At 33.8% G+C, this 17,053-nt stretch overlaps 2 protein-coding genes across 2 annotated transcripts in view; one reads left to right on the top strand and one right to left on the bottom strand.

Moving 5' to 3' along the window:
* The window catches only part of LOC129799055 (nuclear pore complex protein Nup88), a 172,275-nt gene that overhangs the window by 80,765 nt on the left and 74,457 nt on the right, over positions 1 to 17,053 (top strand). The gene's annotated exons all lie outside the window — the stretch shown is intronic.
* Positions 11,874 to 13,791, bottom strand: LOC129799061 (uncharacterized). Its single transcript, XM_055842669.1, has 3 exons — positions 13,241 to 13,791; positions 12,696 to 13,170; positions 11,874 to 12,618 (listed from the first exon to the last, which is right to left on the bottom strand). Exons 1-3 carry the CDS (start codon positions 13,573 to 13,575, stop codon positions 12,208 to 12,210), a joined length of 1,221 nt encoding a protein of 406 aa, XP_055698644.1. The 5' UTR covers positions 13,576 to 13,791; the 3' UTR covers positions 11,874 to 12,207.

Consider the following 17,053-nt stretch of genomic DNA (forward strand, 5'->3'; position numbering starts at 1 on the left):
AGAGATGAAGGAAGGAAGATTCTAGGAGTAAAATCTCTGAATGTTCTTATTGCTGTCTCTCTTTCAACTTTTTAATGACTTGTTGTTTGTTGAACATTTTCTTTGGGAAAAGAGAAAGAGAGGAAGAAGTGAATGTGTGTGTATTTCTCATTGTGCCATATATGATGAAAATATATTTTAAAATTTTCCTTGATACATTGTCTAAAGTTTGGCCATTAAATAAAATAAGCAAGATTGGTTGAATTCTGTATTTGCTATAATGGCTTTTCTCAGGGTTTTTCGGTGCACTGCAGAAGTTGTTTATTTTACAAAAAAAAAGAATAAATGTGGATGGAGTTCTTTGTGGGAGAGATGAGTGGTTGGAAGAAAATTTGTCTTACGTTGCGAAGAAGGTATTCTTGGTTAAATCATTTACTTTTCCTATTGTTGTTTTTTTTATTCATTATTTTGATACAATTTTTGACATGTCAGTATATTTATAAATTTGCTGAATGCCATTATCCTCATGCTTTCTTCCCTTTCTTTCCACGAGGAACTTTGGAAAAAATGCAATTATGATTTGTTTTTTTTTGTCCTGTTTTGTTATTTGGGTAGATTTGTTCTATTTGCCCCTGGTCGCAGGAATTGAAATTATAGGCAGCGCACAAGTATTTTTGTCAAGCAAATTAATTTATTTACAGTCAAATTAAAAGAATAAAATGTTTTTAGGTATCTCAGTTGATTATTTTGATTCGAAATCTCACTTCCGAAATAAATAACCGACTTTCAGTCCATGTTTTGCCTACCTTTCGGCACATAAAATCGTTCTTGTTTGCAGTGTTTTATGTTAAAAAATCTGCTCCAAAATCAGCTGTCTTATTGGAAAATTCGTCATTTATTTAATTGTTCGTGTTATCTTTACGTAATGCTGACTTTCGTGTTATCTCTGCGATGAGAAATCTCTCTACCTTTTGGGGGAATTCCTTCCTATGCCAAGACAATAATAAGCTTTAATGATTTCAAGTAGTGAGTTTTTCAAGAGTTCAATAGTGTGTTCACTAACTGGAATATCTGTGCTATTATCAATGATATTTCACAGATTTCGTTAATTGACTCTCTTGTCTTAAATTTTACTACACCAAAATATAAAAAGATCGTAAAGGAAATAGACAGATAAACCTAGATCAGTTTATTGTAGGTGAGATTCTTAACGTGAGAAAACTCGGATTGCATGAAAATTCGATTTGGAATATAGACCAGAATCTCCTCTATAATTTTGTCCCAAAACTTGATCTTATCAGTTGCACGGTAGCCGAGAAAAAAATTTTTTTTTTGATTTGGAACGCGTTTTTTGACCACAGCGGGCATTTTTTCCATATGACGAACTACAGCAATATCCAAGAATGATTGAATTGATTTATTAATTTAAACTTTATTTTAAATAAAATCACTTTTTTACACTAAAATTACAAAATCGGACAGCTCGCATTGCCTGAACAAAAAATAATGTTTAGACAAAATATAGATTATAATGTCCTCTACAATAATGGCGAAGTAATCATAAAAATCGGTAAAGCAAGTATCGAAATAATTGTGGTTATGTGTTATACGGGCTTCAAACCTAAGGTTTACCTATATGGCTTAACTACTCTAATTTTTAATCAATTATGATTTTTTGGAAAAATTTAACTTAGGATTGGATTATTAAGATTTTAAGACATTCGGAAACTGGGCTAAACCTCTAGTCTGAAACCAGCCTTACGAAAATTGGTTTTTTGTCTGTGGTGCCCCTAGCGTTGGTCCTATGAACTTAAAATGTCATAGAAAGTTGTAGCGCTATACGAGACCTTTAATTTGCGCCCTCACTTGTTAAAATCTGTCAAACAGAACCGGAGATATAGCGGTTTGAATTTCGTGAAGTTTGACTACTCGTATCTCCGGTTCTATAGTAACCACAGCGAATCCACGCCACTTTTTGGACAAGTCATAGACTAGACTAGAACTCTCTAAAATTTGATCAATATGCGCAATAGAGTTTTTGAGAAAAATGAGTATAAATTGACGCTATCGCAGCGCCACCTGTGGTGACTTTTTAAACTTCCATCAGAAAGTGCTCATCGAGACGAAATCAAAAACCAAGAATTTAGGGCAAAATGTTAATTAAAACCGGAGATATAGAGCGGTCAATTTCCGAACTTTGACCCCCTATAGCTCGGGTCAGGGATTATCGATCGACTTAAATATTGTCATACAGAAAAACAAATGTTCAACTGTCAAAAAAAAAATTTTCTTTTGTTTTCAAGAAATTGTAGTTCAGGTTGCACTTGTCTTTTATAAGAAAATTGCTTTTTGAAGAGTACATGAAAGTGAAATAAATTAAACAAGTCAATATCTTTTAATAAATAAAATTTAATATTGCGTTTAATTTCAAAATTTTTGACTTACGGTTCGAAACATGATAGTAAGATAATAAACACGTCCAAAAGTAGTTCCGGCGCATCATAAAAAAAAAACAATGTCTGGCTCTTTTCAATAAACTTACAACGCAAATTCTCTTGATCAAATCTCGACTCATTCCAATTTTTTTCAATTGTTTTTTAATTTTTTATTCTTTATTCTACTAGGATTTTTAATTTTGAGGGTAATATATACTTAAAGTGCTTAGTAGAGGTTTCACATGTTTTCTAAACATAAAACCGTGCCGTTAATGATAAAGCGTTAATTTGATGATCCCGTCTGACAGAGGATAAGGGGGCCAGCGTTGAGCCAATAATTAACACTCAGCTTTAGGAACCATTTTAGCCCTCATCGGCAAGATCCAAGTGGTAGGCCCGAATTAATGAACGCAAAACAGTGTTCTTCACATATATTTGGTAAGGGGTATTTTGTATGGGACCTTCTTAAAAGTAAGGTGTGATAGATCGGGGTTAATTCAGGCTATAGTCCACGCTTATCTGGTCAGACGGGATATTTCGTTTGCAAAGAAAGCATTACACTCAATCCCGGTATTTATGCACATTTTTGGGACCGAAAAAAAACGCGCGAAATGGCATTACGCATCGAGAAAATTTGCATACCAGCAGGGGCCTTTATTTTTAAGTAAATCGGCCGTAGAACGAATTTCACGCGGAGTAAAAGTAGTTCAAACAAAAAGATTCAACAGTTTAATAGAAATGCATTAACAAACAGTACGTTTTGGCCAGAGTTCTTCAATAAATGGTTAGAATATTTAAAAACTTTACCTTAATAAAAGAAATTAAAGTTTTATTCTGAAAAAGAAGCACAGTATTTTCAAATTTCCCGCGTCGCAACGTTGTATACATTCAGGCGTATTTCAAAAATGATTTCATAAATTGACTCCCAATGGTAAGCAAACTTGCATAATTGTATGCTCATAATTCCATCAGATGCATAATCCCGAAGTCCCGAAGGACTTAATGCCGGGACTGTGAGTGTACTTAAATTTATAAACAAAAACTAAATTTAATAGAAAATTATTTTTTTTTTATCAGTTTGACATCTGTGATTTTTTTTTAATTTAAGAATATTCAATATTGTTACACGGTGCGACAAAATTTACCTTTTTGTGGGTGTCTTTGACGAGAGTGCCAAAACTTGTTAGAGGGTCATTTAAGGACCTCAAATCTGCAATCCGTTTGTCCGGGTCACCTCTAGATTTTTTTGAAAAAGCATATTTAGTTTTTTGATGTTTTATAAAATTCAAAAATTCATATCTCCGGTTCTAATTATTCGGTGGTAGTCACACAAAGGTAAACTGACGTGTAATTTCATCCTCTATAACTCTTGTGAACATATCAAGCATCTACGATGAAAATGAAGTATATTTTTTAAAGATTTTTTGAAAAAGAGCACCCAAAATGTTGCATTTTTCTGTGTTTTTTCCATCTTCTAGTAATTTTCCCACTTTAATAGAGCATTTTATATGTCAAATAACTATGCCTAAAAGTTAGAGAATTTAATATTCTTTCATATCTTTTTGGTTTAAATTTTCTATCCTAATTCGTTTATTCACAATAATTTATTGAAAATAAAATGCATTATTATAAAAATAAAATCTCTTATTATATATAATTATTTGGTATCTTTGTCTAACCTACTGAAGAGCATTCTCTTTTGCACTCTCACTTACACATTTCATATAAAAAGAGGCGAAATGAAAGAAAGAGACGTATTTAGAAATAGAGAGAGAAGAATAGTTGTTATGAGTGCCAAAACGAGATGAGAAATGGTAAACTAGATGCTTTGCGGGTTCACTGTGTACGAATCATGCCTACAGTCTCCTAAATAGGGTGGAATAACCGGCTATCGCCATGTTTAGGAAAAAAATAAATTTATTTAATCATAACTTTTGAATCCTTGTTACAAGATAAGTCAAATTTGACACAAAGTTACTTAGATGTATTGGCTCTAGATACGTGAAAACAATAATCCTAGAACATAACGCTGGACTACTTAAAAAACTGATTTTTATTAATAATGCAAAAATAACCATTTCGTCGCCACTTTTTACCACTTTTCGCCAGTTTTGTAAAATTTGTAACCACTTCTCGCCACCCATTTGAAAAGAACCACACTCGGTTATTTTAGGCAATGCTATGAAAAGAATACATTCACCATTTCTCTTTCCTTATGATCACTTTATTATTACTCTCTTTAAATGATTTTTCTTCACTTTTATTTGAGAAATCAAATTATGGGGCTTTTGCAGAAAGTAAACAATGCAGATTTGACAACTGAGAATGTACGAAGTGAAGTTAGCGTCGCCTATTGAAAAGATATGGCGACAGGTGGTAAAATCAATTCCAGAATATTACCACTTCTCGCCATGCCTCATTTTTATACAAAAATAATATAAAATGAAATATTAATTGACTAAATACAAATTTTATGTATTCCACAAGTGCAATTAAATATTCAATAGACAAATTATTTACCCAAATAGGTATTTTTGGCCTGATGAAAATTTGACGACACTTAGTACATTTGGTAAGATATTGGATTCGATGCACTTGCTTAAAATATTGCTCTAAAAAGTGATCAAAATCGTGAATCCAAAACGAATAATTATTATTTTTCGATTCTATACGTAGAAGCAGAAACAATACAAAAAAATTGCGACTCATTTATTTCATAAATTGCGAAAAATAGCGATTTCAATGTAAGTGGCGAGAAGTGGGGCACTGGCGAGAACTGGTGATTCCACCCTACTGCTTAAAAATTTTCGGTCGTGAACTAAGGTAATATTTCATGTTTATTTTTTTATTTATTTATTTATTGAAATATGCATATAATAATATATATCATGTGCTTAGATCTGTAGAACTGTATAAGATCTTTAATAATTGAGTTGGTCAAAGTGAAAGAGCATATCGTAGGGAAGACCGGGGTAGATCAGCCAACAAGTGTATTTTTCCGTTTTTATAATTTCTGAAGAACTTGTTTAAATCAGATTAAGAAATATTTCAATTAATAGAGAGGAAGGTAATTACTGTGAATAGTAGTTTGTGCTCGTATAGGGTAAGTGTGCCAAATTTCGGCATAGTTGCATCCAAGCGACAAAGTCTCAAGTTTGAAATGTAATATTTTTAATAAAAATTGAATATTTTTGTTACTCTTTTATAAGGAATGTTGCTTGGAACCTTGCAGACAATTTATGATCTTTATTTTCTCAAAATTATTCTTAATACATTTTAAAATGAATAAAAATGTAGACATAGCATTGGTTGCCTATTTCGGCCACCTTCATTCTCATAGTTCCTTGTCCTTCCGGAATTCTTTAAATATCTTTTTCAGATCATCTTGTTTATAGAAGCTATGTTTTTTGCTATTTTTTTGCATTGTACAATTTCAAGAGTATCCAAAAACTAAAAATTCATGGAAATTCGAGGAACAAAAAATATGGCCGAAATTGCAAGCTGGCCGGAATTTGGCACACTTACCCTAAATAGCTTCTTTTTGTTGTGAGAGACTCAATTATAAAGAAATGAAAAATATGTGTTTTTCAAAATGAAAATATTTACGCGTACCCCATTAGAACCGTTTAGGCATATATTTGAAGTATCTTTAAAAAACGACTTATTTATTGCTGCCAACAAAACACAATTTAGAAGTGATAATGTTGCCATTAATAGCCAAATTGTGAATTTTATGTTTTTAGAACCGGTGTGGATAAATTTGTGAAGTAATTGTAATTAAAATTAGAGACTATAAAATATTATCTCAAAGCAATGCCTTTTGTTCAGTGTGGAAAGAGAAGGTCCCGTATCTTAGTTCTTGTTCGAGTGTCTGGTTGAGTTTTCTGATAATGGTTCTTCTTTTACGCAAGAAATTCGTATTTTATTTACCATCCAAGACCAAAAGTATCGTAAATATTTATTTTTTTTGCAAAGAAATACACATATTTACAATGTTGAACGCGCAATTAAGCACAAACGGTGTCCTTTTTGGCGCTCTGAAGAAGTTTAAAATGGGCTGAATTTTGCGATTTTCAGAGTTAAGAGACATTTGGAGGTGAGAGAGAAGAAATTGCTCTTTTACCGGGTAGAGAATATTTTTGAGGATGGTGAAGTAAATGCAGATTTGTCTTTATGAGTACTTTTGTTTCTATATTTTCACCATAAATTATTTTGTATTATAATTTAAGATGTTGAATGTACCTGTGAGACGATGAGAGTTTTGAGGGGGGAAGGGGATGGGAAAACTTCTTATAACTAATGGGTTTTTTCTCTTTAGCCTTTTAAGCATAACAACAAATCTCATATTTTCATTTTTGGGAATGGTGGTGGATTGTCTTTTTGGCATAAAGAGGGTGTTTTTGCGTGGGTGTACCTGTGTGACATTGGGATAAAAAGCTTCCAAAAGACAAGTTATATACAAGAAAGTGTTGAGACAGAGAGTCTTCAAGTAATACCTATGTCTTTTGCTTAAATTATTCTTTGACTGAATTTTAAATTATTCTAGAGAAGTTTTTGGATTGAAATTAACTTATTCAAAAGACAACCCAGTGTACCAGGATTCACCTTTTGCGGAAAAGGTGCACTTAGAAAAATTTTGTTGTAAAATATGGGCAAAACAGGGTTTGGTTTTAGCATGAAATTGTAAGATCGAACCAATGTCGAGGCTTGATTTTACTCCCAGCAGGTTTAAGTACAAGGAGTTCCGGCTTGAGTGAAAACGGTTTGAACGAATTTGATATGACTTACCTACTTTTGAGAGCTCATTTATAAAATAATTTTTGAATTTTGAAGTAGATTTCTTGTAAACCGTTGGCGCTGACAATGAGCTGAAAAATTGGTGTTGAAATTTTTTTACATACATCATGGCGTTTCCATAGCCTATTCCAAAGACCTCTCCTGTGGCTATACAATGGAGTGAATACGTAGGCTTTTTTTCGGTCCCGAGAATTTCTTTAAAGGTTACCCAAGAAGCAGAGTACCTTAATTCCTGTAGAAACTCTTAAGCCGTTTAATAGTAGGGGAAAGCTTACTACATTCGGACAACTCAAGCTTCGGGCAATTAATTTTTTTCTCTATGTTCCTTATGGATTTCAGCCACAGTTCTTTTCTTAAAATTTGACGCATTGGACTAGCTAATTAAATACAATATTATAAAGGGCCAAATTCATTTATAACACATTGAAAAAAATGATTTGTGCGAAGCAATGATCGTCCGAAGGTAGCGGGCTTTTCAATACATTGCTTCACTTTAAGTGGTCTCAATGACGGAACCAAGAGCGCTATAAGCTGGCTATAAGAATTTTCGTTCTATAACGCCTTAGAGTATTATAAAGAAAAAGTAGTTTCTTGGGTTGATTTTTTAGGTTTCTTAAAAGAAAATCAAGGTTAGTTTAATGATACGAAGGTCGACTTTCAAGGTAGTTATTTGAATGCCACAACTCCGTATATCAAATTGTTTGGCCTGTAATTCGGATAATTAACGGGCAAACAGCTTCACTGAGAAAAAAACGAGGGTGCGATTTACTTTTTTTCCTCATAATTTTAACACTTTTTAAGTGTAAAAATATATCAACATTTTTAAATGTTAATTTTACACCTTTTTAAGGGTAAAATTAACATGAAAAGGGTAACTTTAACCCCTAATACACCTAAGAAGAATAATAATTTTCACCGATTTCGGATCAATACTGCAGGGTAAAATTAACATTTCCGGAATGTTATTTTAACTTTTTCGGATTTCTGTCACTGTTGACGCCATGCTTCGAAAGTTCTTTGAGCCTTAAAAATACGTTGAGGGTTTATCTCCTTAATAACAAAATAGTAAGACTTAACTGAATTTCTTTACAACACTCTAGGTAAAGAAGTGTAGTTTTTAAACTCGTTCCTAACCTCTGCCTGTATTAAAAGTACACTTGTACAAAGTTCAGATGTTCACTCCCTAGGTGTAAATCCAAACCTCTTTCTTACACTTATTTCAAACCCAGCACCCTGCCACTTACTTTCTCAAAGTGCACAAGTGAGTTATGTTGCGAGCTTGATGAGGATGATGGTGATGAAAATACTATTAGAAAAGGACATTTTTTGCGCTATATCAGAGACTTTTTTTTCTATTTTTCTTCTGGAAGTCACAAGGGGGGTGGTTGGGTATGAGTATAAAAAAGAAGTCAGAGGATAGAGCCATAAAACACAACCGGTGTCACCACCATCCGGTGTCAGTTCGATTTTGTTGCAAACACACCCCATTATAATGTGTATAATGTGAATGAAATACTATAGATGGGGTGGGAATGGATGAGAGACAACGCCTAATGACCTCCTATTGAATAATTACAACACCTTAATGCCTCGTGGGTGTCCAATGAGTTTTTAATGTCACCATACTGTGCGGATTGGAAGACAGTTTTCCTGGATTGAGATTCTTGGATCTCTATGCTGAGGAAGTAAATTTTAACTTGGTCGAACTCAGATATTCGCAGATATCGAATGGACATTAGAAAAGATTGACAAATCAGGCTAAAATTCGGTCATGACTTTCTGAAGAGTTATGAAGTTCCTCTGGGAAGTCTACGTTGCTCAATATTTTGAAATCGGTGGGTCTCAATTTTAGCAATTGGAATTTTCCCGAGTGTACAACATGCAACTTCTTTGAGAATTGCTAATACAGTCCATGGTTCAACCCAGAAATCCTTATCTTCCGTTAAACATTTAAATTGAGTACATCAACGTAACCCTATAGCCTCTATAGCCAACGGCCGCAGCGATTCCACTGGATTTCCAGCAGCCTTTTCTGCCATGTCCGCTGATTTTACCGCTAAAAATCCGCGTGGAATTCCCCGAAATTTACCGCTCAAAATCCGCATAAGCTTCCGAGGTGGAATTTGGCGCTAAATTTCTTCCTAGCGTTCCATGGACGTTTGCGGAACTCTGTATAGGACCGTCTAATAAGAAATATCCGCAAGTTTCCATGGACTTTTCTTTGACGAATATTTCCACGGCTTTTCCTATGGATTATTAGCGTATAATCGGCAGTCAGCCCTTTTAAAAATTTTGAAAAATCCTCTTTATTTCCACGAAATCCTCCGTGGAAATTTCCATGCAACGGCCTTAGTGGCTTCCGTGGTTTAATATTACGGAATTCCACGACTTTTCCCGCGGATTTTTTAAATATATTTTTCTTCAAAAAAAATTTAAAAAAATTGATTATAAATTTCGTGGAACTTTCATAGAGAATTTCCAGAAAAAAATCCACAAATATGGACGATCAGTGCCAATTGGCAGCTTAGAACTTGGAGAGTGTTCATCTATCAGACGAACACTCAATTGTTCTACTTTTGAATTGAAAATATTGCTACCATATCGTTCATTTGAGTATGTCTAGTTCGGAAGAATTATAGCAGGGCGAAAAATAATTGCAGTATTTTCGCGTTTACTGCCATGGAGTCTTGGTCGGAAAGATATCAGAGAATATGCTCTGAATATTCAATGGAAATTTTGAATCAATTTCCAGGGAATGCTCTCAGATATGTTGCAAGAAAATTCCTCGGAGTTTTTTCCAGGAAGTTTCCTCGGAGTTTTTTTCTCCAAGTGGAATATTAGCGTTCATTTCCACGGAAACTCTCGCGGTAAAATAGAAGACAAAATCCAGGGAATTTTCTGTTACTCTGAAACTTTGCGGCCGATCGGCTACAGGGAAGTGCCCACATGGACTCAGGCTGATCCTCGAGAAGCTGTAATATACTGAGGGTTTCGGTTTATCGATCAGAGGTCCTTTACATAAATTTCCTTTACCATATCTCCTACATGCAAACTTTATAGTCTAAATATTTGCAAGGATCAACCTGAACCTATTTGGACCCTAAAGAGTTAATGAGAAAAAACTCTTCTTATTAGACACAAGGTGTGAATAAGTGGCTCTCAAATTCAACCGTAATTGGCACAATTTTTCTAAGAAATCGACAGATCCGCATGTTGAATATGCCATGTTGATTCACAAAAATCGGTAGATCGGCACGACTTTAGCGAAAAATCGGCAAATTCAATGGGTAGGGGAAAGTGACCATGCTTGATACTGTAAAATGATGTCCAAGGTTTGTGATTATTTTCTGATTAACACACAAACCGAAGCGATTCTTGCACTATGATAAAAAAATGTCTCACTTATTAGGTTCATAATCCAACCTCAAATAGTTCCTGGAAATCCTTAGATTTTCCTCAAGAAGAAAATGGAAATTCAGTAGCGATTTTTATACAAGTTGGGTCCGGGGCCTTCCTGTATAATAATTGATTCGACAATTCGGAGGCCCATTTTCACTGCAAAAAATTCACCGGATACAAAAAATTGCACATCAATATTTAAACGGAACTCTAATCTATCTGCTTAAATCGTTTATATAACTGGTTATTAGTTTTAAAATCACTTTTATGTAATTTTCCTAAGCCATGTTTTTATGACATTAGGGCGCTAGCGAAAACCATTTTTTCACTTTGAGTCCATGAAAATGTCATTCTGCAACCTTAAAATTCAGGCAACAGGGTTGAAGATTATGTCAATTGTCGATAAAATTGGCGGATTGCAATATGTGTAATCATGAAATAATCACATCTAATGATATAGTTGCCACATTAAAATTATCATTCATGGACCCTTCTTAAAATATAGGATGGACACATGTAGAATTTATGTTATTACCACCCACAAAAACAGTGTCCACCAAGTGAAAATATTTTTACATAAATATTAATACTGATGACCCCTCTATGTGCCTATGATAGTAGTTTTCGTGAACAGCGACATTAATTAATAAATACTTATGAAATATCATGTATCGAAATTACAGTTTTGGGCCTATTTTTGATTTTTGCTTCCTGAAACTAGGAAAAAAGAGCTAGGATCCTATTTTTTTTAGGAAATGTGAGGCTTAGCACCAGCTATTAAAATATATTGCTGTGAGTCATAATTATTGATTAACGTAGGAAAAAAATAGTTATTATCAAGCTTGGATCGTATCAAGCATGGTCACTTTCCCCTACTTCCTTTTATGAAGTATAGTCTTCGTTTCAGCTCGTTTAACATTATAAATTTTCCACAGACAATTCAAAATGGTAAATTTTAATGTACTGTACTAGAAACACAAATTTGGTAAACTTGCGGAAGATTGGCACGAGATTTACAGATCGGCACTCGAGTGAACCTTGAGCGGCATAGTTACCTGCACCTTGATTACACATATATTTAAATGCATTGATTCCTTATTGACCGTTTTTGATATTTTTTTAAAGAATTTCAGAGGACATTGTAACGCACCGTATCTAAAGGTCTCTAATTGCTATCAGTGTTGCTCGCATGAATTATAGCCTTGTGTGTAAATCTCTTATTTGGACGCCCTTCCCTTGCAACTTTTTTAAAGAAACTAAAAGTTTAAATCGAACTTTATTCGTAATCAATCAATTTCAGAATATGGCATGACAATCGGATTCTTTAATTTAATTTGAGTATTAGTTTGAGTAGAACAATAAAAATTTTGAGAAAAAATTAAAGTTGAATTTCATGTTTAAATTTTTAAAATCAATTTTGTAAAATTGTTAGTACCCACCGAGCACGGATAGCTGAAAAAACTAGCGGTTTCATCATGTTTTTACTCGGTTGGTCAGCAAAAATATGCTGACCGGTCAGCAGTTCTCGAACAAAAAGTGCTAACTAAATGGAAATGACAGTGCCCATTTGGTGGTAGCTGGGTATCAATCGTTCGAATCAAACATCAAAAAATTTTACACTATCGAACCACTTTAAGCTTCTTTTGCATGATTCAGTGTATCTTTTTCCTGTAAACATAATTTTGATCATGTCTTTTGCTGATTCCTCATTGGTCAGTCCATCGAGTCCTGATCCTTTGTCAGATTGACGTTCCATGAGGACGACTGGAAGTACATTGGCCATTGTGAAGAAACCATAGATTTCTCGTTTTCTCATCTCTTCCAATAGATCATCGAATGTTGGAATATTTTTGTGTTTTACATTTTCAAGTGTCTCTGTGAATGCTTCATAATAGATGCGCAATAGCTTTTCACGATAATTCTCGCGGACTTCGAGTTTGGGACTGGAGTTTAAGAAATACTGAAGGTCATGAGCTGGCGAAGTGTAGTATGAGAATTGAAGATCAATCTAAAGAGAGAAGAGAATTGTGTTTTAAATTGAGCAATTTGGGCGAGTTGGTTTTTGTTAAATTTTAATGGACTTACAGGAATACAATGGATGGGTTTTCCGGTTTTTTCATCGTATTTGAAGAGGAAATTATTGATCCAGAAATCACCGTGATTCAGTACTCGATATTTTTCATTTTTCATTTGGGCGTATTCATAGAACATTGTCCAAATTCTAGGCTTCAATTTTTCCAATTTCTCTGATATTTTTTCAAAGCCTGGCCAGGTTTTGACCGTTTCACAGAGCATTGGAAAATTTCCACTTAAGGCAGCTTGAGCAAGTCCTGGATTTTCCACGGAACCTGTGATTAATCCAGAAGTAAAGAGATCCATTTTTGATGGAGTTTCCTCAGCTAGAACCATGGAAGCTCCATGAAGTTGACCAAGTTTCTTCAGAACGATCTCACAATGATCGAAATCCAAGAGGAGTTTCCGATCAACCATCTTATGGTTAGTTCCAAGATCCTCCATTGCTACTATTTTTGCATCTTCCAGGTCAACTGTGTAGTAGAGTCTGATGGATATTGAGGAAAGTAATGCTTACAACTTTTTCCAAATAAAAAAACGAAGAAAAATTCACATACTTTGGCGCAAAAACGGTTCCTCCGGCTAATTCTGACAATCTCGGCATGATATTCTTAAGCATCTCAACTTCCTTTTTATAAACATTATTGTTGTCGAGTAAAACCTTACTCGCTCCACTGTTTTCAATGTGTTTTACAATGCACTGAACTTTATCATCTTTCCCATTTTCACCACGGTAACTAATCACCACACGATAAATCGTACTGCAGTAATTGTCACCAGGTGATGATGCTAATTGCATATCATAACTGATAAGTTCAAAATTTTTCAATTTGAAACCGCACTTTAGAACATTTTCAAAGAAATTCCTATTTAGATTCTCCGGCACTGACATGGTTCTTGTGTTTATTTTTGGATGCACACTTGGTCAAAATCTTCGAGTGAGTGATTTGGGAAAAAATGTAAGTTTGGCTTTTATACTATTTCGCTATAACTCTTTTGGGGAGAGAGATAATATTTCGCAGAGATACGTTGGCATAGAATTCTAAGCAAGATACTGTCTCGGTTTTATTCGCTGTAAATTAAATTTTCAGCATTCGACAAAAGTGACGCTTTCGTTAAATATCATCGTAATATTTAAATTTGTTTTTAGGAACTGTTTGAAAATTAACCCATTAGAAGAATGTACTAGAAATACTAGATGGAGAATTATCTTCTCAGCTTGTTGTAAAAACGGAAAAATGATAATCTTCAGGAGGCACGGGAAAACGCTATCAAACACGTATCATAACGGTCATTGAATTTAAATTCCTTACATCAAATTCTCTTAAGAACTATTGATTTATGTAGTGCAACTGCCTAAGAATAGATTTTGTCACTCAGAACTCAGAACAGGAAAGAGACAGAGGGAGAATATTATCAAAATCGGTGCGATGTCAAACTTTCCGTGCGTCATTTTCTACACAGAATTTGCATAGAAGTAGAAAAAATTCCAACAGGTTATTCAATAATCCTGAAGGGTAACACGTAGATGGCGCTACTCTCAAAAAAATCTTTGATGTCTCTTGAATTAACCATCTTCGAATGACACTTGTCAAAATTTTACAGAAAACGGACCATTGATTTTCAAGCAGTGAGAAGTAATATTAACCTTAGTGTTTTTAACAGGGGCATGACATTTCGTATGTGTCTCAAATGTTTCTAGCACGCCGAGAAACCTTTTGAGATTATTAGCTGTTTTCTATCATTGTAGAATAAATTAGCAAGAAATACTAATACAAAATAAAAGCCAATTTAATAACGAAGAGGCAACCGAAAACCCGAAATTGGCAACCTACGTAGTTTTGGATATATCTCGTGAAATGTGTATGAAAACAGGAAAAAAATTACACTAAAACTGGTCGCATTTTTCAGAGATAGTGTAACCTCACTGGTTTTTAATAGAAAACTAAACTGGACCCCTAAAAGTTGTCAATATTGCAAGAAAACCCGAAAAATCATTTAAAGTGTATTGAACGACCCCAATGTGAAATTAAGGAAGTTTGTTAAGGTTTTATAAGATGTCGTATGTTCAACATCATGATATTTTGGGTATTAAAAGGCTCTTAACATGATACTTGTCACATTTGGCCGTTTTGAACCAAAATCGAAAAAGCATAAAAGGAAGAAAATTGGACCTAAATTGGATTAGAACTGGTTCTTTAGCTGGACCCAAGCGAATTTTATTCGAAACGGTGGCTCAACGACTAGCGATTTTACGCAAATGGCGAATTAATATCTGAAAGGATGGCCTACTTTAGAGCTTTTTCGAAAAACAAAAACGTTTTTGGACCGGAGATAATTGTTATAAATTCTATATCGATTTCAACTACTATCGGCAGTTTCTTGATAAACAAAATCAGATTCGACAAATAAGATTTTTTTTAAACTTATTCTACGAACTTATTGCATAACCTGTTAAACATACCTGTTAGGTGGTCTGATACTCAGGTGGTCTGATACTTCATCGTGGAAATGGGATCCAGCAGGACCGCTAATACCTCTGGGGAATTGAATACATAGAAGAGCTTTCCCGACTAGGTCTTCGGTTGCATAAAAACAAAAATGAAAGCTACCTTCCATAAGGTTACTTTCGGCGTACTATAATATTTTCTTTTTCCGTTTCTCTAAAAATCTTTCGGTCTGATGAGATGTGACTGATAGTAGTTCTGTATCAGTCGTTTGATTTGAATGGTGATTTTAATGTTCTCGATCAGTGATCTAGTCCAAGTGCAGTGCAAACATTTCCCAGATATATGTGATATTTCCTGCGAATTCGACAATCCTCGAAACGTTGTAGAAGAATAAAATAGAAAAAATCAAGAAAAGTCCAAGTTTTTCCGTCCATTCCCAGTTAAAATCGGTTTTATTTGTTATGTTTAGACTTTAAAGAAAGTTTAATACGGTTTAAATATCTTTGTTGCTCTTGTTTTGACAGTAAAACGATATGCGCGCCACCTATAATTCCATCGAAATTCTGCTTCTCATTCATCGCCTGTCAAATGGCCCAAACATCCCCGTGTGTAGTCTTTCTACTTAAAATATTTAAATAAAAAATAACATAGCATAATTTCTGTAAAAAATTTATGAAAATATTTTCCCAAAATACTCTGCAAATCGGTGATAAAGCAAAATTTTGATTATTTATAGTCACTATTGAATAAAAACAGAAAATATGAATCATAAACATCGTCATTTGATCAAGTTTTAAAGAATTGTTTGTAGAATTTAAAGGATAAAAAGGAGAATATCTATTCTTTAGTCAATTTAAAAATCATCTGGTCCTAGACTACCCTCTGTCCCAAATCTCCCCGGCCTCCTCTATGTATAGCCTTCATAAACATTCTTAAACATCTAAAATTTAAAAATTTTTGAACAACCAGATTTAACAAGAAGACTATTGAAATTGTAGCTCTCTTTTTCAAAGTTTTCCAAATTTTTATTTGAAAAAAGGCTTTATAAAGCTTATTTATTAAGCGATTCGGGGGAGTCTGGTGTCATTGGAAAGGTCTTGAAATATTTAAGAAGTGTGAACAGGTTGAAAATGGATAAATAATTTTTATATGAAATTTAGCTCTATATTTTGGGAGATTTTATAGCTTCAAGTCGATTGTAACTCAGATTTCAGTCTGAGGATAATCCCAGTTCCTGAAGGTCTTAAAATCCTAAACAGAAGACTAATTTTAATGCCTTTACAAATTTTAATGGATCATTTTCCCTTAATGTTCAATCTTAAGGGGGGAGCCTGAATTCGATGGTATAAAAAATCGATTTTTTATGATTGCTTAAATCGAAAAAAACGGATTTTCATGGTTTAACTCAGGAGCATGACATTTCTTATGTTTCCCATATGTTTCTAGCGATCCCAAAAAACTTTTGAGTTTATTAGCTGTTTTCTATCATTATAGAATGAATTTGCAAAAAATACTAATACAAAATAAAAGCCAATTTAAGAGCGAAGAGGCAACCGAAAACCCTAAATTGGCAACCTACGTAGTTTTAGATATATCTCGTGAAATGTGTACGAAAACAGGAAAACTTTCCTCTAACACTGGTCGCATTTTTCAGAGATAATGCCACCCCCTTGGTTTAACTTATGAAATACAGTTATAAAAATTAAAAATATTTTTTAAATTGTGTCTTTTACACAAGAATTACGAACTGTATGTTTTGTGCTGAGCACTAGACGCTCCAATAACCTCATATGTCCGTTTTTTTATGATTTGTTTTTAAATTAAACACTTTAATTTTTACGTTTCTTATTTTAATAAACATTTATGAAAGAAGTAGCGCTTGAACGTTTCGTTCCTATAAAGAAAAAGTCTCGGAAAACC

This window comes from Phlebotomus papatasi, chromosome 1, assembly GCF_024763615.1.
Source record: "Phlebotomus papatasi isolate M1 chromosome 1, Ppap_2.1, whole genome shotgun sequence".
Classification (NCBI taxonomy): domain Eukaryota; kingdom Metazoa; phylum Arthropoda; class Insecta; order Diptera; family Psychodidae; genus Phlebotomus; species Phlebotomus papatasi.